The 26,602-nt window shown below is 42.1% G+C and overlaps 1 protein-coding gene across 1 annotated transcript; it reads right to left on the bottom strand.

Moving 5' to 3' along the window:
• On the bottom strand, window positions 1-24,733 carry parp12a (poly (ADP-ribose) polymerase family, member 12a). The gene is made up of 12 exons (XM_046310494.1): window positions 24,341-24,733; window positions 23,342-23,477; window positions 6,412-6,676; window positions 6,202-6,339; window positions 5,975-6,107; window positions 3,480-3,648; window positions 2,812-2,938; window positions 2,546-2,642; window positions 1,675-1,759; window positions 1,450-1,580; window positions 1,043-1,194; window positions 1-938 (listed from the first exon to the last, which is right to left on the bottom strand). Exons 1-12 carry the CDS (start codon window positions 24,655-24,657, stop codon window positions 682-684), a joined length of 2,007 nt encoding a protein of 668 aa, XP_046166450.1. The 5' UTR covers window positions 24,658-24,733; the 3' UTR covers window positions 1-681.
• Between the last annotated feature and the right edge of the window lie 1,869 nt (window positions 24,734-26,602).

Raw genomic sequence — 26,602 nt, 5'->3', positions numbered from 1 at the left:
TAATTCCAGAAAATATTTTTATGATTGAAAGGGAAAATGACATGCAATGGTGAAATACATGTTGAAATGGGACACCTCATTAATAAAGTTTTATTCCAGTATGTGCACACTGTATAACTTTGGAAGTTATACAGTTAACAGTATGCTATAGTAAGTAATGCCATGTGATTAAGTCGCTCTGGATAAGAGCGTCTGCTAAATGACTTAAATGTAAATGTAAAATAAAAAAAATAATGCTTTTTTGTTTTACTGACAAGAAATTTATATATTTTACACTTTGAAGAAATTACTCAACTACTTTATAAAAAATAAAATAAAAAGTTATGTTTTGTGTACACCACATATTGTACTTTCGTATTACAGGAATAAGATTGATGTTTCATCTACCTGAGAAAAAAAAACCCAAGTCATCATAATAAAAATCGTACACATCTGGTTACATAGGGCCTTTACACATTCATTGGTACTAAATCCTTTGACCTTGGTATAAGTCACCAAAACAGTAGTTTTGAACCCAGTAAAAGAAACCCCTAAACTGTTTTTATATTCTGAAGAATGATTTTCAAATAATTTTCTCCCACCACAATAATGGATGCATTTGCAACGTGTCTAAAAACATACTTGATGACCACAGAATTACTAATTTTCATAAAAACATGATGCTATGCTCTACTGAGGATTCTAGGAGTACTCAATGATGAATTCTGGGTAAATCTGCTGTTTCTCAAACACAACAAAAATGGCCGGGTTGCTTTCGGAGTCGACACAGCTGTCGTAGAACCTCTTGCTGGTGCCTTTCTGAGGGGGGCGAAGGTAGTCCCTGTTTCCCTTAGTGAACTCCCCGACCAGCACCAGAGCCACAAACATGATCTTCTTGCCAGAGGCCGAAGACTTGGAGAATCTATTAGAGTACGAGGCATCTCTGGCAAAATAGCTTCCTGGAAAATAATCGTAAACATGTCAGAGTAAAACGAAAACATGCTTAAAAACGTTCTCAAAAGCAGTGGATATTAGTCATTGATATAGCTGTATAAACATTCACCTTTGCCGTAATGTGATCCATGGATGCCACAGACCCTCCAGTCAAAGTTCTGTTCACAGATGGCATCTAAGATAGGCAGTTCTGTGCCGTGGAACAAGTGTCTCTCATCCACAAGTTTCCCTCCATTCTTCACCTTCATCTGTTCCTTCTGCCTGGCCACAAACACATCAACCAACACATCCATGAGGCACTCCTATAAGTGGACAGTTTAAAACCTAAATGTTCCCTCTGCACTCCAATGTTACTGTCTTTACCACTAAACCAAAAACTAAAACAACTAAACCACAAGGGGTGGTAGAATTTCAGGTCTTAGAAAGATGGAGATGGCCTCAGTGTGCCATACTGAGACAGCTACAACTAATGTACAACTGTCTCACTACTACACTAACATAGTGTAGTGTACATACCACTGGAAGACCCTCCAGAGTGAGGGGTTCTGGATCCTGTTGATTTTGTGGATGGTGCTGGTGGACATGGTACGTTTGAACAGACTCTGCACCATTTGGTACTCTGTCATCAGGCCTAAGACTGGAACCAGCTGAAGGAAACAGATGAATCATTTGGATTGTGATTGTGTGTGTGTGTGTGTGTGTGTGTGTGTGTGTGTAACCGTATCAGCATACTGGGAGTACCTTGTATGTGAAGTCAGGCAGGGCTTCCTTGTCCCAGTGTGGAGGGACAGACACAGTAGAAGAGCTGGTGCTCTCTGGAGATCCACTACCATGGAGACAGAAACACAGGAAGGTCAAAAAAGGAAGCTTTCTGTTTTGATTGATTCAGAGATATATCCATCAGGGCTTCCTCTACAAACCCTAACTACAACATTTCCACTTCAAAATCACTGCCCCTTTTGAAAGAGATAACATTTTAGATAACAAACTAGTAAACTTACGTTGTGGAAATGACCACCAGGGACACCAGAAGTCAATCTTAAATTAATCATTCTTTATTAACAGCAAGCTGGAGAGGCCACAGTCAAACTTGGATGCATAAAGTACGGGTCTGCAGTGAGCTTCTATGGGGCGTTAGTCCCGTTAGTTCTCTTATATACTGCTTACACAGACAAGCTACATAGGCATGGTTCATAGGTTGGTTCCTGCATGTGTCTGGCACAGTCTCCTATCTTAACTTATAGAACATATCCTGGGGGTTCTGCCAAAAGGTCTGAGGAGGGAGTCATGACCGTCTCCCCCAAATACCTCTACCCAGCACCTACAGGAACTCATGATTTTATGAGACAATATGTACAGTTCAAGGCTCTCTCTTCAGACAACAGAGATTCCCTCACACTTGTACAATCTTTAGTAGTATTACGGTCAGTAAATATCCTGATGATGTTTTGAAGGAAAACATTAAATACTAAATCGCAATGAAGGACTTCGCTCTAAACAAAGAGCTATAACAGGCCCAGATGAGGAACATGAGTTAAGGTGTGGGAGGACATTAACATTACATAGGCCTACAGTAGAGTCATGAAGGACAGTCATAATAGGCGTACTGTACCTCTTCAGTTTGGCCTCCACATCCTGTCCAGAGAGAAAGCAGGGTCTCCTACGAACCTCTCTTTTGGTTTTGAATCTAACATTCTGCTGATACATCTCTGAAATAGAGAATCTATCAAAATGCATCTAGTATGACAAAACACAGTTTACGGGGTTGTTTACTGACAAACATTTAACCAGGTAAGTTATTGAAAACAAATTATATTTTGTAATAATGGCAAATAGCTGCTGAAAGGCTACGTAGTTGTCCCAAACTGTTTACGGTACCTTTGAAATAGAGAATGTACTGGTTATGGCCAGATCCAAATGGAATCTCGCTGTCCGAGTCAGCTTGGTATACATTCTCCAGGGTCTTGGAGGTGACAGAGGCCACTTTCCCCTTATCATCATACATCTACATAGAATACGAACAAAGCTCATATAAACCCACAATGAAAACATTCCCTAACACATTAAAACGGTACAACTTGCACTTATTCCTGTGTAGTAACACTGGTTACTATAGTAACAGCATTGCTCAACTCCATTGTCCATTAAATTAACAGAACTGAAACTTTACTTTATGCACAACCCAACCCGCAGAGACACACCCACACCCACACCCACACCCACACCCACACCCACACCATCCCCGAAGGGCTGGAAGCAAATGGGTCAGCCGGAGTGCAGTGCCAAAGGAGCAATTATAGGTGGTCACGTGCCTTGCAAGGGCACAACGGCAGGTGATGGTTTCTAGGATAGTACTAACAACCCTCCGGTTGCAGGCTCATTCCGCACCAGATTTTCCTGTCTGAGCTGGGATTCACACCCCGCTTCTCGAACCACTGGGCGACCTTCCACCAGTTATAATGAAGTTACTAAAGTACCACATAACATGTTAATATAAATGTGTTGTTCTCTGAAGGACAGGAACTAGAAGTATTAATTGAACCGACCTCATGGCCATACTCTATCCACTGTCCCAGCTCACCCGACCAGTACCACAGCCATTCTGTGGTAAGGATGAAGTGAGGAGGTTTGGTGACGGACGACACAGTGGACAGACGACGCACTGGAGACCTTCCACATGTCATGGTGAGGAAGTTCACTGGCTGGACGCCTCCACTAGGGGCAACAGAGAGAGAATGCTGTACTCCAACAGTCAAAGAAAAACAACATGTTGTCACATGCGAACACATCAGGTGTAGAATTTAACGGCAAACACTTACTTACGAACCCTTTCCCAACAATGCAGAGATAAAAAGACAAAAAGGTCATATGTACATGTAGGTAGGGGTAAAGTGACTAGTCGCAGCAGCGTATGTGAAGAGTTAAAAAGTGTGTGTAAGTGTCTGTTTGTGGTGTCAATATGCGTGTGTGTGTGTGTATGTTTTGTGTGTGTGTGTGTAAGCATATGTAGTGTGTGTGTTGGGAGTGTCAGTGTAGTATGTGTGAGTGTGTGGGTAGAGTCCAGTGAGTGTGCATAGAGCCAGTGCAAGAGAATCAGTGCAAATAAAAAGGGGCTCAATGATAATAGTCCAGGTAGCCATTTAATTAATTGTTCAGCAGTCTTACGGCTTGGGGGTAGAAGCTGTTCAGCAGTCTTACGGCTTGGGGGTAGAAGCTGTTCAGCAGTCTTACGGCTTGGGGGTAGAAGCTGTTCAGCAGTCTTACGGCTTGGGGGTAGAAGCTGTTCAGCAGTCTTACGGCTTGGGGGTAGAAGCTGTTAAGTAACCTTTTGGTCCCAGACTTTGCGCCGGTTGCCGTACGGTAGCAGAGAGAACAGTCTATGACTTGGGTGGCTAGAGTCTGATGATTTTTAGGGCCCTTTCTCTGACACCGCCTGGTATAAAGGTCCTGGATGTCATGGAGCTCGGCCCCAGTGATGTACTGGACCATACGAACTACCCTCTATAACGCCTTATGATCAGATGCCAGGCAGTTGCCATACCAGGCGGTGGGTGATGTAGCAAGTCAAGATTCTCTCAATGGTGTAGTTGTAGAACTTTAAGGATTTGAGGGGCCCATGCTGATCTCTTCAGCCTCCTAAGTGGGAAGAGGCATCGTTGTGCCCTATTCACGACTGTGTTGATGTGTTTGGACCATGATAGGTCCTTAGTGATGTGGACACTGCGGAACTTGAAGCTCTCGACCCGCTCCACTACAGCCCTACCGTTGTGAAAGGGGTTGTGCTCGACCCAATTTTCCTGTAGTCTACGATCAGCTCCTTTTTCTTGCTGACGTTGAGGGAGAGCTAGTTGTCCTGGCAGTGTCTCTGACCTCCTCCCTATAGGTTGTCTCATCATTGTCAGTGATCATGCCTACCACCGTCGTGTCATCGGCAAACATAATGATGGTGTTGGAGGGAGGAGTTCAGTCGCAGGGTCCTTACCTTACTGATGAGCTTGGATGGCACTATAGTGTTGAATGCCGAGCTATAGTCAATGAACAGCTTTCTCACGTAGGTGTTCCTTTTGTCCATGTGGTAAAGGGCAGTGTGGAGTCCAATAGAGATTGCGTCATCTGTGGTTCTGTTGGAGTGGGTCCAGTGTGTTTGGATTGATGGTGTTGATGTGAGCCATGACCAGCCTTTCAAAACATTTCATTGCTACAGATGAGTTCATTGCGACAGGTTATGTTGGTGTTCTTGGGCACAAGGACTATGGTGGGCTGCTTGAAACATGTATGTATTACAGACTGGGTCTGGGAGAGGATGAAAATATCAGTGAAGACATATGCCAGCTGGTCAGTGTATGCTCCAACTACATGTCTTGGTAATCCGTCTGTGAGTGTTAACCTGTTTAAAAGGTCTTGGCTACAGAGAACATGATCGCACAGTTGTCCGGAACAGCTGAAGCTCTCATGCATGGTTCAATGATGCTAGCCTCAAAGCAAGCATTTCGCTTGTCTGGTAGGCTTGCGTCACTGGGCAGCTTACGGCTGGGTTTCCCTTTCAATCCGTGATAGTTTACAAGCCCTACCACATCCGACACGAGCGTCAGAACCGGTGTAGTAGGATTATATCTTAGTCTTGTATTGACACTGCTTGTTTGATGGTTCGTCTGAGGGTGTAGCGGAATTTCTTATAAGCATCCGGATTAGTGTCCCACTCCAAGGCGGCGGCAGCTCTAGCCTTTAGCTCAGTAAGGAGGTTTCCTTTAATCCACAGCTTCTGGTTGGTATATGTAGGTATGGCACTGTGGGGTGACATCGTCGATGCACTTATTAATGAAGCTGGTGACTGACGTGGTGAACTCCTCAATGCCATCGGATGAATCCCAGAACATATTCCAATCTGTGCTAGCGAAACAATCCGGTATCTTAGCATCCGCTTCATCGCACAACTTCCATATTGAGCACGTCACTAGTCCAGTGTAGTACCTTAAATAGGATTTTGTCTGTATTTAAAAAATGTTTAAAAAAATACCATCTGATATGATGACAACTGTACCTTGTATCTTTTCCTGGGATACAGTAGGCCTTTTCAATCTCCTCCACATTGGGCAGGTCTCTCCAAGTCACTCCATCTCTCTCTAAGATCTGCCATTTGTAAGGCAGGTGGTAGTGGATACGGACACACTTCTCTGACAGAACACACAGCCACAGAAACACATGTAAACACTTCAAACACAGTACTGTAAACTAAAATGTTGATAAAGTAGGTTTAGTTCATGTTACCTTTGAAGCTGCAGTGTCTGCGGATGAAGAAGAGGCAGATTTCATTCCTGTCGGTCTCACTGATGGAGTGGGACGAAGGCTTACGAGAACGCTCTTTCCCAACTGGCTCTATGGCTGGAGCAGGGGAGGGTCCTACAACTAGACACAGGACAAACACAGTTACTACATTACAATGATATTTCCATTGATTCTACCTTGTCATTTCCTTACCAGATGGCTTTTCTTCGTGACTCTGACCGATGATGATGAATTTGTTATTGTAGATCTTGTCGAGGATGCTGATGTTCTCTTGGCTGAATCCTCTGCCATTTAGGATCTTCATGGTGGTGGCATCAAATGTGTGGGCCCGCTTACATCCAGCACCAAACTTACAGTCTCCCTGGAGGAAGTGCAGGCAGAGGTGGAGGCTGGTGCAACTGGTTTTAAACTTGCAGGAGCCATGCTCACCAACACCCTTGTTGTAATGGGAGCAGATCTGGAAAGAGTTGAAAGGAGATGGTAAAACATCCAGATACTACTGTAGACTACATGCAAATCACATTTGGCAAGGCATACTCGTTTTCCTCATACAAGTAGGCCTACATGAATGCATGCATATCTATTGAAGTTGAAAAACAGGACTAACTGTGAATGTGAAACTTGCAAAAGCCAGTCACCCAGTCAACCGATTGGTCAAATCAAATTTTATTTGTCACATACACATGGTTAAATCATGGTTAAATACATGTCTAGCCCTGAAATACGTTTGATATGTGTAACGACATGGCAGGTATACCCTTAAAATGGAAAGCAATCCAAGATAGGAAACAATTAGGCGGCCAGTACGATGCAAAACCCTTCATTGAAATATTTACAGAGAATACATAAGTAGAAGCAGATCCGCCTATAGTTTACACATGTATCTGCATTTATTTATTTTTTACCCCTTTTTTCTCCCCAATTTCATGGTATCCAATTGGTAGTAGTTAGTCTTGTCTCATCGCTGCAACTCCCATACGGACTCTGGAGAGGCGAAGGTCGAGAGCCATGCATCCTCCGAAACACAACCCAACCAAGCTGCACTGCTTCTTGACACAATGCACATCCAACCCAGGAGCCAGCCGCACCAATGTGTCGGAGGAAACACCGTACACCTGGCGACCTGGTCAGCGTGCACTGCGCCCAGGATATCCCTGCTGGCCAAACCCTCCCTAACCCGGACAACGCTGGGCCAATTGTATGCCGCCCCATGGGTCTCCCGGTCGCGGCCTGCTGCAACAGAGCCTGGACTCAAACCCAGAATCTCTGGTGGCACAGCTAGCCTTAGACCACTGCGCCACCTGAGAGGCCCTTGACAGAAGACCTTTTTAATGCCACTTGGAATGCAATATAATACAAATTCTGAGGTCTGTGCACACCACATAACTGCGAATATTCCCCTCCAGAAATTAGCCCATGTTGGCAAAAAGTAGCATTTTTAGGGCTAGCTCTTTCACCAAAGGCTATAGCCTACATGGCTCATATTATTATGGAGGTGGCCTTTTTTTATCAATGAGCATTCTCCTGTAGCCTAACCGATGTACAGTAGTAGCATAGCGGTTAGGCTATAAAATGGTTGAAACATGGAGTTGCCCATCTGTATTTGTTTAGGCTACCGCAATGGGCTAATCATTAGCTAGATCCCAATTTCTAAGTGTTCAGAATGTTGGCTTCAATACCAATACCAGCTATACTGATACTCAATAACATACCAATACCACTGATCAAATGCCTTAAAGTCAAATATTACAGCACCGTTACTGTATAAAACCCGTGGTCAGCTCTCAGTCTGTGCAGGATTTTGATCCAGCCCTGCTTTAAAAGGTCCTGTTGAGCAGTTGATTTGTAGAACACGGCATGCTAGAGTGGGGCTGGAACAACAAGTCGACACCCGGTGGCTCTCCTGAAGGTAAATGCGCTATAACATTAGAACACTAGCCTACAACAAGCAAAAAATCTTAGAAATAATTCCCTCATTCAGTGAATCAGGTATCAGATGGCTATACCTCGAAGCAAGGTACTTAAGCGGTAGGGCTCTAGACTGACTTTTTCCAGGGCCAAGTAAGACATAGAAGACGTTAGTTATTTCATCTAACATGTTCAGGGAATGCATGGTGGATATGTGATGTGCAACATGTTAAATAGGATCAAGAATAATCTGATATACTTTTTGAAATTAAATTGCCTGCATATTCATTTGTGCATATTGGCCAATTATTCTACATCATTTACCACCTGAGGAAGTGGGACCTCAAAAAACATTAGCTAGATCGCCAACTCTAAATATGATATTGCTGCTAAATAGCAATGCAAGTGACGTAACATTACATTTAATGTCCTACAAAAACATTCCATTGGTAGGCTACATGATGTAGGCCTCTTCACTGCATATGGAGTGCTATGCTCCATTCCACTGGTAGGCTACATGATGGAGGCCTCTTCACTGCATATGGAGTGCTATGCTCCATTCCACTGGCGCATGATCTCAATGACATACTCCATTTGTAAAGTGAAGATCCTCAAAAAGTTATACAGCTGCACCATCGAGAGCATCCTGCATCATTTACATTACATTTACATTTAAGTCATTTAGCAGACGCTCTTATGCATCACCGCCTGGTATGGCAACTGCTCGGCATCTGACCATAAGGCGGTACAGAGGGTATTGCGTACGGCCCAGTACATCACTGGGGCCAAGCTTCCTGCCATCCAGGACCTAAATTGTATACTAGGCGGTGTCAGAGGAAGGCCCATAAAATTGTCAAAGACTCCAGTCACAAAAGTCCTGGAATGTTCTATCTGCTACTGCACGGCAAGCAGTACCGGAGCGCCAAGTCTAGGTCCAAAAGGCTCCTTAACAGCTTCTACCCCCAAGCCATAAGACTGCTGAACAATTAATCAAATGGTCACCTGGACTATTTCATTGATAACCTCCCCCTTTTGGTTTTTATACTGCTGCTACTCACAGTTATATCTATGCATAGTCACTTTACCCCTACCTACATGTACAAATAACCTTGACTAACCTGTACCCCTGTACATTGACCTGTACCGGTACTCCCTGTATATAGCCTCATTGTTATTTATTGTAACTTTTTTATAATTGTTGTTGTTATTATAATATTTGTTTAAATTTAGTGTAAGCAGGAATTAGGAGGATATAATTATGGCCAGATTTGCCAAATGAGGGGCAAGGGTCAACTTTGTCCGCGTGCGTCTAAGTGTGTGAAGTGAAGGTGGTCTAGAGTTTTTTCCTCCCTCTGGTTGGACATGTGACATGCTGGTAGAAATGAGGTGAAACTGATTTAAGTCTGCCTGCATTAAATTCCCCGGCCACTAGGAGCACACTTCTGGATGAGCATTTTCTTGTTTGCTTATGGCCTAATACAGCTCGTTGAGTGCAGTCTTAGTGCCAGCATCGGTTTGTGGTGGTAAATAGATGGCTACGAAAAATATAGATGAAAACTTTATTGGTAGATAGTGTGGTATATAGTTTATCATGAGGTACTTTACCTCAGGCAAGCAACATCTAGAGACTTCCTTAATATTATACATGCACACCAGCTGTTATTGACAAATAGACACACACCACCACCCCTCGTCTTACCGGATGAGGGTGATCGATCCTGCCGATGCACGGAAAATCCAGTCAACTGTATATTATCTGTGTTATTGTTCAGCCACGACTCAGTGAAACATAAGATATTACCGTTTTTTAATGTCCCGTTGGTAGGATAGTCTCGAACGGCGCTTATCCAGCTTATTCTCCAGTGATTCCACTTTTGGCAATAGCACAGATGGTAGAGGTGGGTTACCCACTCGCCAACAAATCCTCACAAGTCATCTGCGCCCCCTGTATCTCCATCTTTTCTTCATGTGAATGATGGGGATTTGGGCCAGGTCAGGGAGCAGCATTATATTCTTCAAATCAGACACTGCATCTCAAGTCAGACACTGCATCTCAGTGCTTGAGGCGTCTCTACAGACCCTGGTTCGATTCCAGGCTGTATCACAGGCTGTATCACAGAAAACGGGCTCCTCCCAATCGCACAATTGGCCCAGCATCTCCTGGGTTTGGCCGGTGTAGGCCATCATTGTAAATACGAATTTGTTAACTGACCTGCCTAATTAAATAAAGGTAACGATTTAAAAAAAATGTTTATCTTAAAATCTAGGAAAACCAAAGTTCCAAAGGTTGGGCCTAATAGTGTATAAGGAGGTCATACAATACAAGTATTGTAATGATTCCTACAGTTTGTTGAAGATTAAAATAATATTTTCTAGTCTGTGGTGTGTAATGAGAAGCAACCAGACACTGTACTTGACACATTTATGAAAATGCTTATTACAGTTACTAATAAGCATGCACCCATTAAGAAAGGCAATGTTAAAACTGAGGCAAAAGGAATGGAAAATAAGTTTGGCTGCATCGCCCTGGATGGGAAGCTGTTAGATGACTAATGTGATGGCGTTTAAAAAAAGAATTAAATAAATATATAAATAAATAAAAGAAAAGGTCTGGCTGTACAGCCGATTGGCAAAGTACTGTAAATTGAGAAATCATGTGACTACACTGAACAAAAAAAGACAAATAAATTTTACTATGAAATAAAGTACAATTATATCATGAATAATAGTAAAGCCTTCAAATAAAATTGTACACAAAAAAACTCCATCATTCATTGAATCAGATGTCTCATTCAACAAAGCCCACTGATATTGCCAACTACTTAAAAAAAAGAATAGGCAAGATTAGCAAATGTAGGCATGAATCAAATCAAAATCGAATTTATCACATACACATGGTTAGCAGATGTTAATGCGAGTGTAGCGAAATGCTTGTGCTTCTAGTTCCGACAATGCAGTAATAACCAACAAGTAATCTAGCTAACAATTCCAAAACTACTACCTTATAGACACAAGTGTAAGGGGATAAAGAATATGTACATAAAGATATGAGTGAGTGATGGTACAGAACGGTATAGGCAAGATACAGTAGATGGTATTGAGTGCAGTATATACATATGAGATGAGTATGTAAACAAAGTGGCATAGTTAAAGTGGCTAGTGATACATGTATTACATAAAGATGCAGTAGATGATAGAGTACAGTATATACGTATACATATGAGATGAATGATGTAGGGTATGTAAACATTATATTAGGTAGCATTGTTTAAAGTGGCTAGTGATATATTTTACATAATTTCCCATCAATTCCCATTATTAAAGTGGCTGGATTGAAGTCAGTGTGTTGGCAGCAGCCCCTCAATGTTCGTGGTGGCTGTTTAACAGTCTGATGGCCTTGAGATAGAAGCTGTTTTTCAGTCTCTCTTCCCAGCTTTGATGCAGCTGTACTGACCTCGCCTTCTGGATGATAGCGGGGTGAACAGGCAGTGGCTCGGGTGGTTGTTGTCCTTGATGGCCTTCCTGCGACATCGGGTGGTGTAGGTATCCTGGAGGGCAGGTAGTTTGCCCCCGGTGATGCGTTGTGCAGACCTCACTACCCTCTGGAGAGCCTTACGGTTGTGGGCGGAGCAGTTGCCGTACCAGGCGGTGATACAGCCCACCAGGATGCTCTCGATTGTGCATCTGTAGAAGTTTGTGAGTGCTTTTGGTGACAGGCCAGGCTGCTGCGCCTTCTTCATGATGCGGTCTGTGTGGGTGGACCAATTCAGTTTGTCTGTGATGTGTACGCCGAGGAACTTAAAACTTACTACCCTCTCCACTACTGTTCTATCAATGTGGATAGGGGGGGGTGTTCCCTCTGCTGTTTCCTGAAGTCTACAATCATCTCCTTAGTTTTGTTGACGTTGAGTGTGAGGTTATTTTCCTGACACCACACTCCGAGGGCCCTCAACTCCTCCCTGTAGGCTGTCTCGTCGTTGTTGGTAATCAAGCCTACCACTGTTGTGTCGTCCGCAAACTTGATGATTGAGTTGGAGGCGTGCGTGGCCACGCAGTCGTGGGTGAACAGGGAGTACAGGAGAGGGCTCAGAACGCACCCTTGTGGGGCCCCAGTGTTGAGGATCAGCGGGGTGGAGATGTTGTTGCCTACCCTCACCACCTGGGGGCGGCCCGTCAGGAAGTCCAGTACCCAGTTGCACAGGGCGGGGACCCAGGGTGTCGAGCTTGATGACGAGCTTGGAGGGTACTATGGTCTTGAATGCCGAGCTGTAGTCGATGAACAGCATTCTCACATAGGTATTCCTCTTGTCCAGATGTATTAGGGCAGTGTGCAGTGTGGTTGAGATTGCATCGTCTGTGGACCTATTTGGGTGGTAAGCAAATTGGAGTGGGTCTAGGGTGTCAGATAGGGTGGAGGTGATATGGTCCTTGACTAGTCTCTCAAAGCACTTCATGATGACGGAAGTGAGTGCTACGGGGCGGTAGTCGTTTAGCTCAAGTTACCTTAGCTTTCTTGGGAACAGGAACAATGGTGGCCCTCTTGAAGCATGGGGGAACAGCAGACTGGGATAGGGATTGATTGAATATGTCCGTAAACACACCAGCCAGCTGGTCTGCGCATGCTCTGAGGGCGCGGCTGGGGATGCCGTCTGGGCCTGCAGCCTTGCGAGGGTTAACAAGTTTAAATGTTTTCCTCACGTCGGCTGCAGTGAAGGAGAGTGGTGGTTCGTGCAGTGCAGTGGTTCGCACTTTCAGTTTCATGCGAATGCTGCCAGCAATCCACAGTTTCTGGTTTGGGAATGTTTTAATCGTTGCTATGGGACCGACATCTTCAACGCACGTTCTAATGAACTCGCACACCGAATCAGCGTATTCGTCAATGTTGTTGTTTGACGCAATACGAAACATATCCCAGTCCATGTGATGGAAGCAGTCTTGGAGTGTGGAATCAGATTGGTCGGACTAGCGTTGAACAGACCTCAGCGCGGGAGCTTCTTGTTTTAGTTTCTGTCTGTACACAGGGAGCAACAAAATGGAGTCGTGGTCTGCTTTTCCGAAGGGAGAGCGGGGAAGTTAGAATAGCAATGATGCAAGGTTTTTCCAGCCCTGGTTGCGCAATCGATATGCTGATACAATTTAGGGAGTCTTGTTTTCAAATTAGCCTTGTTAAAATCCCAAGCTACAATGAATGCAGCCTCAGGATATATGGATTCCAGTTTGCAAAGAGTCAAATAAAGTTTGTTCAGAGCCATCGATGTGTCTGCTTGGGGGGGGGGGTAATATATACGGCTATGATTATAATCGAAGAGAATTCCCTTGGTAGATAATGCGGCCGACATTTGATTGTGAGGAACTCTAAATCAGGTGAACAGAAGGACTTGAGTTCCTGTATGTTGATGTCTTGGCTCAGTTGGTAGAGCATGGCGCTTGTAACGCCAGGGTAGTGGGTTCGATCCCCGGGACCACCCATACATAGAATGTATGCACACTTGTATGCACACTTGTGCACACTTGTCTGTAAGTCGCTTTGGATAAAAGCGTCTGCTAAATAGCATATATTATGTGACCACACCACGTCTCGTTAACCTTGAAGCATGCGTGGAGAAACCAGCTGGCTGCACCGACTCCGATAGCATCTCTCCAGTGAGCCATGTTTCCGTGAAGCAAAGAACGTTACAGTCTCTGATGTCCCTCTGGAATACTACCCTTGCTCAGATTTCATCAACCTTGTTGTCGAGAGACTGGACATTGGCGAGAAGTATGCTAGGGATTGGTGCACGATGTGCCCGTCTCCGGAGTCTGACCAGAAGACCGCTTCGTTTCCCTCTTTTACGAAGTCGTTTTTTTGGGTCGCCGGCTGGGATCCATTCTCTTGTCCTGGATGAAAGGCAGAACACAGGATCCGCTTCGCGAAAGACATTCTTGGTCGTACTGGTGGTGAGTTGACACTGCTCTTATATTCAGTAGTTCTTCTCGACTGTATGTAATGAAACCTATGATGACCTGGGGTACCAATGTAAGAAATAACACATAAAAAACTGCATAGTTTCCTAGGAATGCGAAGCTAGGCAGCCATCTCTGTCGGCACCGGAACAACATGTGACCGACCGGCTCGATTCTGTCTTATGTAGAAACATTTGAAATTGTGTTTATTTTTTTTTACATTGGGTCACACACTACAGTTGAGGAACAATGTGAAAGTAATTCGGTCTTTGAGAGTTGATAAACTTCACTTTTGAGAAAATGGCCTTTGACTAAATGTTTTGTTACACCTACTGGAGAGCTCTTCTTTGTCAACACCTATTCAGCACATTCACACTCTTAAGCTTTAGCCCCACCCATCTCTGTAAAGGGTTGATCCGAACATTCTGTTCTAACAGTAGTCAAGCACCCAAGCTAACTGGCTAACGTTGGCTAGCTAATTCCAGACACAAATGAGAGAATAGCGCACTGACCATTTCACTCGCCCCAGCAGAGCTAGTTAGGCTGTTATGTTATCTAGAGCGTTTGTGACTGCAACTGTGCTGTTGGAAACAATTTATGCCTTTTTGCCAACTTTTACTGACACCGCCATATTCAACGGGTGTTGAGCGTACGTTAATTCGTCAGTTATTTTGAGCTCTGGCACACTCAGACCAGAGTACTCTGGAATTGGAATTTAGCAGTTATGTCTATCAACAGCTGTTGCAGTGACATCATGAGCATTCTATTGAAATGGATACTTGCATATTGGAGTCTTTTGTTAAGACATGTAGCTAGCGAGCTAAACAATTAACCATAATCTCAACTCATGCCATTACTACCCTGCATGAATCTGCAGGTAGCTAACCAACCAGATTCAATGTTAGCTAGCTAACATTAGGCTATAACTAAAAAAAGCAAATGGCGCCGAGAACCAAATAATATTACTACACAGATCATACACGTAACGTTACCTAGCAAGCCAGCCAGCTAATGTTAGCTAGCTAGATGAAAACAACTGACAAAATTCGAAATGTGTAATATCTGAAAATGTAGCTAGCTAGACTTATGTATACATGGATGGACGCTTCTCCCTCTGTCACGGATGCCACTATTATTATGAACCTAGACATCCATGCATATCTGACCAAATTATGAAAGACAAGCATTGTAATTCAGAATTCCGTAAAGGGTGTGGAAAAAATAAAGTAATTGTCTAACAATGACAAGCCACCTGAGTCTGACAACATGGATTGAAAATGACTGCGAATGAGTGGAGAATATTGCCACCTCTTCCATCTAAGCCTACAGGAAAGTGTGTGCACTCAGGCCTGGCGGGAAGCAAAGCACACTTTACTGGCTCAAACAGCCGACCAATCAGCCTGTTCCCCACCCTTAGTAAACTATTGGAAATAATTTGTGTTTAACCAGATAATTTGTTTACTGTGAAATACAATGCTAACAACCTAATTTTCAGAATGCATTCAATATGTACAGCACTTACACAAATGGCTGATGATTGGCTGACAAATTGATAAATGATTGTGGGAGTGGTTTTGTTAGACTTCAGTGCAGCTTTTGACATTATCGATCATAATCTGCTGCTGGAAAAACTTGTGTTACGGCTTTACATCCCCTGCTATAATGACCAGTCACTGACTCTGGGCAAAGCCTGTGTGTCTATGTATGCTGATTAGAGGTCGACCGATTAATCAGAATGGCCGATTCATAACAATTGGAAATCGGTATTTTTGGGCGCCGATAAAAAATGTAAAAAACTTTATTTAACTTGGCAAGTCCGTTAAGACCACATTCTTATTTTCAGAGAAGGCCTAGAAATGGTGGGTTAACTGCCTCGTGAAAATCAGTCTTTCTGCCCCTGAACCTTGTCAGCTCGGGGGATCCAATCTTGCAACATTACAGTTAACTAGTCCAACGCAATAATGACCTGCCTCTCTCGTTGCACTCCACAAGGAGACTGCCAGTTACGCAAATGCAGTAAGCCAAGGTAAGTTGCTAGCTAGCATTAAACTTCTCATAAAAAACAATCAATCATAATAGTTAACTACACGTGTACTTCGTTGCATATAATCTGACTGAGCATACAAGTATCTAAGTATCTGACGGTGGTAGGCAGAAGCAGGCGCGTAAACATTCATTCAAACAGCACTTTCGTGCGTTTTGCCAGCAGCTCTTCGTTGTGCGTCAAGCATTGTGCTGTTTATGACTTCAAGCCTATCAACTCCCGAGATGAGGCTGGTGTAACCGAAGTGAAATGGCTGGCTAGTTAGCCTGCGCTAATAGCGTTTCAAACTTCACTCGCTCTGAGCCTTGGGGTGGTTGTTTCCCTTGCTCTGCATGGGTAACCCAGCTTCGATGTGGTGGCTGTTGTCGTAGTGTTGCTGGTTCGAGCCCAGGGAGGAGCAAGGAGAGGGACAGAAGCTATACTGTTACACTGGCAATACTAAAGTGATTATAAGAACATCCAATAGACAACGGTTAATTAAATACAAATGGTATAGAGGGAAATAGTCCTATAATAACTACAACCTAAAACTTCTTACCTGGGAATATTGAAGACTGTTAAAAGGAACCACCAGCTTTCATATGTTCTCATGTTCTGATCAAGGAACTGAAACGTTAGCTTTCTTACATAGCACATATTGCACTTTTACTTTCTTCTCCAACACTTTGTTTTTGCATTATTTAAAACAAATTGAACATGTTTCATTATTTACTTGAGGATATATTTTATTGATGTATAATATTAAGTTAAAATAAGTGTTCATTCAGTATTGTTGTAATTGCAATTATTACAAATCCATAAAAAAATATAATAATAAAAATAAAAATGTAAAATCTGCTTTTTTGGTCCTCCAATAATCTGCGTTGAAAAATCATAATCTGTCGACCTCTAATGCTCATGACTCAACACTATACACATCAGCTACCAAAGCAAATTAAATCACTGCAACACTTAGAGCTGCAGTCAGTTTTAGAATGTGTGGCAAGAAATAAGTTAGTCTTAAATATTTCAAAAACTAAAAGCATTGTTTTTGGGACAAATCGTTCACTAAACCTCAACTAAATCTTGTAATGAATAATGTGGACATTGAGCAAGTTGAGATGACTAAACTGCTTTGAGTAACCCTAGTTTGTATACTGTCATGGTCAAAACATATTGATGCAACAGTAGCCAAGATGCGGAGAGGTTCGTCCATAATAAAGCGCTGCTCTGCCTTCTTAACAGCGCTATCAACAAGGCAGGTCTTACAGACCATACTGTAGTTTTGTTGCACCTGGACTACTGTCTAGTCGTGTGGTCAGGTGCCACAAAGAGGGACTTAAATGTACACAGAGCTAACATTAAGGTCTGTCCATGTTAATCTCTCCTGGCTCAAAGTAGAGGAGAGATAGACTTCATCACTACGTGTATTGTGAGAAGTATTGACATGTTGAATGCACCGAGCTGTCGGTTTAAACTACTGGCACACAGTTCAGACACCAATGAATACCCCACAAGACATGCCACCACAGGTCTGTTCACAGTCCGAGGTCAGAACAGAGTATGGGAGGCGCACAGTACTATTCCACATCAAGTAACTCATGCAAGCAGTAAATAATATATAGATTTTTTTTTAAATATGAAAATTAATCTTATGGAACAGCGGGGAATGTGAAGAGACAACACACACACAGATTTTCTGTTGTAGATATGTGGTAGTAGAGTAGTGGCCTGATGGCACACACTTAATGCTTTGTGAAATGTAATGTAATTAATAGTATATGCACCACCGTTCAAAAGTTGAGTCACTTAGAAATGTCTTTGTTTTTGATTTTTTTTGCCTTTCTCCATTAAAATAACATCAAATTGATCAGAAATACAGTCTAGGCATTGTTAATGTTGTAAATGACTATTGTAGCTGGAAACGACAGGATTTTTTATGGAATATGTACATAGGCGTACAGAGGCACATTATCAGCAACCATCACTCCTGTATTCCAATGGCACGGTGTGTTAGCCTTTTAAAATGATCAACTTGGATTCGCTAACTGATCATTAGAAAACCCTTTTGGAATTGTTAGCACAGCTGAAAACTGTTCTGATTAAAGAAGCAATAAAACTGTCTTTCTTTAGGCTAGTTGAGTATCTGGAGCATCAGCATTTGTGGGTTCGATTACAGGCTCAAATTGGCCAGAAACAAATACGGTTCTTATGAAACTCGTCAGTCTATTCTTGTTCTGAGAAATGAAGGCTATTCCATGCGAGAAATTGCTAAGAAACTGAAGATCTTATAAAACGCTGTGTACTACTCCCTTCACAGAACAGGGCAAACTGGCTCTAACCAGAATAGAAAGAGGAGTGGGAGGCCCCGGTGCACAACTGAGCAAGGGGACAAGTACATTAGAGTGTCTAGTGTGAGAAAATACACCTCACAAGTCCTCAACTGGCAGCTTCATTAAATAGTACCCAGGCTTAACATCAACAGCGAAGAGGCAACTCGGGCATGCTGGCCTTCTATGCAGAGCTGCAAAGAAAAAGCCATATCTCAGACTGGCCAATAAAAAGAAAAGCTGGGCAAAAGAACACAGATACTGGACAGAGGGAGATTGGAAAAAAATGTTATGGACAGACGAACCTAAGTTTGAGGTGTTTGGATCACAAAGAACATTCGTGAGATGCAGAAAAAAATGAAGAGGATGGAGGAGTGCTTGACGCCATCTGTCAAGCATAGTGGAGGCAATGTGATGGTCTGGGGGTGCTTTGGTGTTGGTAAAGTGGGAGATTTGTACAGGGTAAAATGGATCTTTAAGAAGAAAGTCTATCACTCCATTTTGCAACGCCATGCCATACCCGTTAGATGGCACTTAATTGGAGCAAATTTCCTCCTACAACAGGACAATGACCCAAAGCACAGCTCCAAACTATGCAATACCTATTTAGGGAGGAAGCAGTCAGCTGGTATTGTGTCTATAATGGAGTGGCCAGTCACTGGATGTCAACCCTATTGAGCTGTTGTGGGAGCAGCTTGACTGTATGGTACGTAAGAAGTGCCCATCAAGCCAATCCAACTTGTGGGAGCTGCTTCAGGAAGCATGGGGTGAAATATCTTCAGATTACCTCAACAAATAGACAACTAGAATGCCAAAGGTCTACAAGGCTGTAATTGCCGCAAATGGAGGATTCTTTGACAAAAGCAAAGTTTGAAGGACACCGTTATTATTTCAATTAAAAATCATTATTTATAACCTCGTCAATGTCTTGACTATGTTTCCTATTCATTTTGCAACTCATTTCATGTATGTTTTCATGGAAAACAAGGACATTTCTAAGTGACCCCAAACTTTTGCACGGTAATGTAACTGCCTTAGTGTTGCTGGACCCCAGGAAGAGTAGTTGCTGCCTTGGTAGCAGGTGATGGGGATCCATAATCAATTAACATATTCTAGTCAAGACTCGTCTTATATAATTACTGCTGTAGAACTTCTCTATTCACATACTTTCCATACTGTATACACACCATCATACAGTATGTAGACATTCTAAACAGTGTTTTGATAACTTTCAAGTCTAACAGTTCCATGAATAAGCCATACTTCACATTATACTTTAAAAGTAGTTCTGCTGATATAACAGTGTGCAAACATTATAACTTCATGTATGGTGTTCCGTATTAGACAGGACTTCCCTGACATGTTTGAAGAACATACAGTACAACTCGATTCAATAATAACAAAAGACGACAGAAAGTAATAGATGTGTCTTGTTTAATTGTCTTGCAAGGTCTCTCCCAATACAGGCATCAGTATCAACCTTTCTTTCAGTCAAAGGACTCCATTTAAAAAGCATCTATTCTGCCCATCTGTAGAAAAACAAGGAAGAGTTGACGAGTGACACGTATTGAAAAGGTGATATTACTAAACACTTGTGATGTACTGTCTTATTAGTAATCACCTTATGTCCCTTCTGAGGTGTTTGCCAATGCCTGATGGACATGGCAGAGTAGAGCAGCTCCAGGCCACTCATCATAGATACTGGTCATGAAGGAGCCTGACTTCAGCTCCTATATCACACAGACAGGCACCATACAGTCATAGAAGCCAACACTAAACACACGGTTGAACATAGCTGTGAATTAGGATCTCTGATTGGCTAATTAACAAGGGACACGTGCCAGCATGGCACTGACTGGTTGGCATTACTCACTCAGGCCCAGGAGCAATGTTCCCTCAAAGCTGCAAGCGCAGGCGAGCAGCTTCCCTTGACTGCTGTGCAGAAGTAGTAACAGCCCACTCAGAGAAGCACTAGAGTGAACTTCAACTTTCTAGAGTTTTACGTTTCGCTCTAGTGTGGGAATTGTGATCGAATCACTTTCAATGTTACATACCAAAACGAACATAGTATGCAAAGAGATTTTCTTGTAGGCAGAGTGCATTGGAGTAGGATTCTATTGCATTGACAGGCACAGACCGGTGCACCATAACCAGTAAGAGCTACAGTCGGCCTATATGTAAATATCCATTGCTATATATGGATCTGTGCCATTCACGTTAAACTGGACTGTGTTTAGGCTACAGCATGAGCAGTAGTGAGTAGATGCGCTTGTTTTGAGACGAAAGCGAGAGCTGCATGTAGCCACGTGCACATTCTTTCATATTCTAAACTAGTAGGTGAGTTATTAGCCCAGTTATAGCTCATTTCTAGTCAATAATGGGGGAGTGATTGCTTCATACAAGTGCACAAAATGTGTGCATTTCTAGCCATCTTTAAAAAGCTAGCCAGGTAAAGAGCTTTGTTGTGTCTTAAAAATGGGCAGTGTTGTATTTTGAGACTTTGAGACTTTTTGAATGCTAAGTAGCCAACAGGCAGAACGTAGCATGATTTCTCTGATTCTCTGTAATAAATGGTATGGCAAAAATAATTATCTTTATTTTGAAAGTGGTTTCTTGCATCAAACAACATTTTCAGTCATGTCCTTCTCTGAAAGACAAGTGGATAAGCAGGTTAATGTCAAGCCTGCATGTGTTTTTCCAAAGGTCTCTACATTGAACACCACACATTGGTTGCTACTGTAGATTGAATGATAGGACAGCTATTTCCATGTTAAAATGTTATGGGATGCATTTTCTCCATTGTTTATGATGGTAGGCCACTCTGGTAGGTCTACATTATGATCAAATTGCCACAGTAGACTACTTAGCCACTGTTAAACCTGTAACTGAAGAAGAGGATACAACCTCAGTGTTCACAGTAAACGCGCACCGGGAGTTGCACAAATTTGCTCAGTGCAGATTTTTTGTTGGGGGGGGGGGGGGGGAATTATAGTAGTCCATTGGCATAGTGGAAGAGGACAACACAAAACTGATTACATTATCAATGGTGTTTAAGTGAATTCCAGGAAGGACCACGATGCTGCTGAACGACAAATCCACCAGGTTTTGTATGTGGCCTGTGAATTAAATATCATCACTCAAACATATAGTGAGAAAAGAAATCTAGTTTAGAAGTAATGTACAGTACCAGTCAAAAGTTTGGACACACCTATTCATTCCAGGGGGTTCTCTTTATTTTTTTGCATTGTAGAATAATAGTGAAGTCATCAAAACAATGAAATGACAAATATGGAATCATGTAGCAAACAAAAAAGGTTTTAAACATGAATATATTTTTTACATTTGAGATTCTTCAAAGTAGCCACCCTTCACAGCTTTGCACCCTCTTTGCATCATCTCAAACAGGATCATGAGGTAGTCACCTGGAATGCATTTCAATTAACAGGTGTGCCTAGTTCAATGTAAATATGTGGAATTACTTTCCTTCTTAATGCATTTGAGCCAATCAATTGTGTTGTGAAAAGGTAGGGTTGGTATGCAGAAGAAAGCCCTATTTGGTAATTGACAAGGTCCATATAATAGCAAGAACAGCTAAAATAAGCAATGATAAAGTAATGATGGACTGTCGTTTTAAGACATGAAGGTCAGTCAATCCGGATCTTTGAAAGTTTCTTCAAGTGCAGTCGCAAAAACCATCAAAAGCTATGATGAAACTGGTTCTCATGAGGCCCGCCACAGGAAAAGAAGACCCAGAGTTACCTCTGCTGTAGAGGATAAGTTCATTAGAGTTAACTGTACCTCAGATTGCAGCCCAAATAAATGCTTCAGAGTTCAAGTAACAGACAACTCAACATCAACTGTTCAGAGGAGACGATGCTTGCTGATATATTTTGCCATTTGCTGTCAGAGCCATGGCTGTATTTGTAGTAGACAAGTACCACCCGTCATTTATTTTTTACATGATAAACGTTTATGAGAGCAGGCATGTTGTTTTCGGTTAGCAGACGAAGCACCCGAATGCTAGCTAGCTACCTAACTTAGCAAATTCAGGTTAGTTATCATACTGTACCTTTGTCTGAGTTGAAATCAGTTGGATAGCTAGCTAACGTTAGTTAGTTCATGTTAGCTAGCCAGTTCAAGTTGAATCATTATTGAAAGCAAGCTGGCGACATCCTATGATTAGCTAGCCTCCAAGTGCCTGCCCTGTATTGACCCTGAATGCCAATGGCCTACAGTTAGCTGTTGTTAGCAAGGTAGCTAGCTAGCATGAGCTATGTACATCTTCCTTTGACATGCTACATCACATTACACGCTAGCTTGGTGTATTTAGCTAGCTACAGTATCATTCCCATTTCATCTCATAGCTAGGCTGGCTCGCTAGCATTATCAAATAATGTATAACCAAAAGTAGATACTAGCTAGCTAATAACAGCGATTTACTTAGCTAATATACTCACCAACATCAGTGGTTTGACGGTTGATAGGCATCAGAAATGACTGTCATATGTAATCCATTCCTGGCCATCTGGCAATATTGTTGAAATGCATGGAAGTTGGCATCAGCTTTATGGAAGCACATTTTCACTCCTATTTGCAGAGCGAAATGTGCGTGCATTGCACTCATGCAGACTTGACAACAAAATGTCCACATGGCAGCCCTCTAGTAAGTCGCGATGAACTCACAATTTTGACACTATAATTCATGTTTGACTCATATCGATGCCATAAAGGCCATTTAAAAGCAGAGAAGTTGATTCTAAAGGCCAGTTGACCTTTTATAAACAGTATGGCAGAAATGCCAGCTATTACAGAGTAAGGAGGTGACCTTACAGTATTACCTTATTGCTAACCTTCCCAGTAACCTATCCAATCTTTTTAGATCCACTAATTGGTAGAGGTCATTTTGGGAGCCACCCACCTCAGGCATCAGGTAGGGGTCATTCTGCAGCAGTAGTGGAAACAGCTCTGCCTCCCCCAGCTCATGGTGATCCACACTCCTTATAAGAGCTGTGTTGTGTGGGGAATCTAGACTGTGGGCATTTTTGCACTTGTTCCTTGAGTTTAAAGAGAAATGCGAACAATGTAAGTACATTGGCAAAAGATGAGCAAATTAAACCAAGACAACAGAAGATTCACGTGACTAACTTTCAAGCATTAGTCAGGTCAACAAATGCTGTTGGCTCCTCAGCAAAAAGATGTTGTTATATCTATTCCAATCAAAGCTTATGATATCTGATACTCATTGCTTGAAATATCAAATAAATGAGTCACAGGGCCAGTTACAACAGGGGTGTTTGTGGTCAAAGTGTAACAATAGCAGATTCTACACCCGAATTATCAACAGACATGACTAAATTCGGTTTACCACTTAGGTAAAAATGTTTTTATATTGGATATTCAGTTCTCTCTGTCAATAGCACGTAAACAAATTGTGCCGTGACTATGAAAATTATATATTCTGAATCAAGGGATGGAGAAAAATCCACACCTTTTTTGTTGTTGAAATGTAGATTTTTTCTTTCTGGATTTCAATCTTCAATAGCTCTTAAATAAAGTGTGCCGTGACTATGAAAATTATATATCCTGGATCATGGGAAGATGGAGAAAACTCCATCCTCCCTCTCCCTTGATTCAGAATACATGATTTTCAGTCACGGCACACTTTGTTTTAAGAACTATTCAAGATTTTAATTCCATTTTTGTTAAAAATAAAAGTAGTGGATTGTTCTCCATTCACCCGATACAGAATATACCATTTGTATAGCCATAGCATGACTGGTTCAATAGCTATTGATGAGAGAACCGAATATCCAGTATAAAACTAATTTGACCTTACCTATGATATGAAACATCTGCAGTTCCACTATGAGATAAAAAAACATAATGTTTATATAGTCTCACAGAACATGACACCTACCCGAACCTGCAGTTACCGCATACAAAGTATCTGCACAAGTGTAAGTTCTCGCAATGAAGACAATCGCCAGGAGGGCTTTGACAGAGTCGGAGTGAAGTCTTTGCAACAATAACACTGTCCTGGCTCATAGCGAGACGCGAGGCCTTTCCTTCGCCTTTACTGATGGCATATTTTCCTCTGTCACAAAGTATTCCAAGTAGGACGTCATCTGCAACAGTGAACTTTTGACCAACGATCCGGTCAAGCTGCTTGAAGTCCAAGCATCCTTGATTTCCACACAGAATTTGTGTTACATATCGAGACACGACAGACGACATCGTGTTTCGGTCGCGGAAATTATATTATATGATCCTCACCTCACCCAATTTGCAAGTGGGCGTCAGTCACGCTTCCGGAGAAACGAAACTCAAAGTCAAAGCCCTTTAAACCTGGTTCCACAGGATTTCACAGCCATGACGTCAAAACGTTCTATAATATTGTAAAAATGAATGAAAAAATAAATAATTCTGTCTTTTTGGTTAGCAGTGTTGTTAAGGTTAGGTTTAACATTTAAAGTAGAAATAGGCGGTGTTTATGACTGTGGAAGCTAGTGACCAGCTCCTAGTGACGACACTTTAAACCTCTGCTTTCAACATGGACAATTTGGTAGTTGTTGAAAATTCACACCACCAGGTCCTCTGTTTATATGACAACATAGGATTTTGCAAAACCTCTTCTTTTTATTCCACTGTGTTATGTAAAACATGAAATAAATAAATTCATGTAATAATACCTAATGGTCACACGATGGGAGTACAGTATAGCAATGAACAATAGACCTCCGCAGGCAACTTTTGGTACCTGTCAAGTTGCTTCTACAAAGTATTGACTCAGGGTTGTGAATACTTATGTAAATAAGACATTTCTAATAAATTACTAAACATTTGTAAAACATGTTTTCACTTTGTCAATATGGGGTATCGTGTGTAGGTGGTGGCGAAAAAAATATTGAATCCATTTTGAATTCAGGCTGTAACAGCAAGATGTGGAGTTAGTCAAGGGGCATGAATACTTTCTGAAGGCACTATAAGCAGAAGCACTAAATCTACGTCAGACTTAAATATGGACTAGCCGCTAGAGAATAAGGAACTGAATTGCATTTACTATATGTAACCCCTTAATTTGCGTGCATTGAATGGTGCGGTTTATTCTTATGGACTTTCAAACATATCAGCTTATGTCTTATACAGTTGAAGTCTGAAGTTTACATACATCTTAGCCAAATATATTTAAAACCCAGTTTCACAATTCCTGAAATGTAATCCTAGTACAAATTCACTGTCTTAGGTCAGTTAGGATCACCACTTTATTTTAAGAATGTGAAATGTCAGAATAATAGTAGAGAGAATTATTTATTTCAGATGTTATTTCTTTCACCACATTCCCAGTGGGTCAGAAGCTTACATACATTCAATTAGTATTTGGTAGCATTGCGTTTAAATGGTTTAACTTGGGTCAAACGGTTCAGGGAGCCTTCCACAAGCTTCCCGCAATAAGTTGGGTGAATTTTGACAGAGCTCGTGTAACTGAGTCATGTTTGTAGGCCTCCTTGCTCACACACACTTTTTCAGTTCTGCCCACAAATGTTCTATAGGATTGAGGTCAGGGCTTTGTGATGGCCACTCCAATACCTTGACTTTGTTGTCCTTAACCCATTTTGCCACAACTTTGAAAGTATGCTTGGGGTCATTGTCCATTTGGAAGACACATTTGCGACCAAGCTTTAACTTCCTGACGGATGTCTTGAGATGTTGCTTCAATATATCCACATAGTTTTCCATCCTCATGATGCCATCTATTTTGTGAAATGCACCTGTCCCTCCTTCAGCAATGCACCCCCACAACATGAATCTGCCACCCCTGTGCTTCATGGTTGGAATGGTGTTCTTCGGGTTGCAAGCCTCCCCCTTTTTCCTCCAAACATAACAATGGTCATTATGGCCAAACAGATCTATTTTTGTTTCGTCAGACCAGAGGACATTTCTCCAAAAAGTATTTTTTCCCACCCCATGTGCAGTTGCAAACCGCAGTCTGGCGTTATGGCAGTTTTCGAGCAGTGACTTCTTCCTTGTTGAGCGGCTTTTCAGGTTGTCAGTATATGACTCATTTTACTGTGAAAATAGATAGTTTTGTACCAGTTTCCTCCAGCATCTTCCCAGGGTCCTTTGCGGTTGTTCTGGGATTGATTGGCACTTTTCACACCAAAGTATGTTCATCTCTAGG

Source organism: Oncorhynchus gorbuscha, linkage group LG02, assembly GCF_021184085.1.
Source record: "Oncorhynchus gorbuscha isolate QuinsamMale2020 ecotype Even-year linkage group LG02, OgorEven_v1.0, whole genome shotgun sequence".
Taxonomy (NCBI): domain Eukaryota; kingdom Metazoa; phylum Chordata; class Actinopteri; order Salmoniformes; family Salmonidae; genus Oncorhynchus; species Oncorhynchus gorbuscha.
The sequence above is the reverse complement of the archived record's forward strand: the minus strand, read 5'-3'. Positions and strand labels throughout refer to the sequence as shown.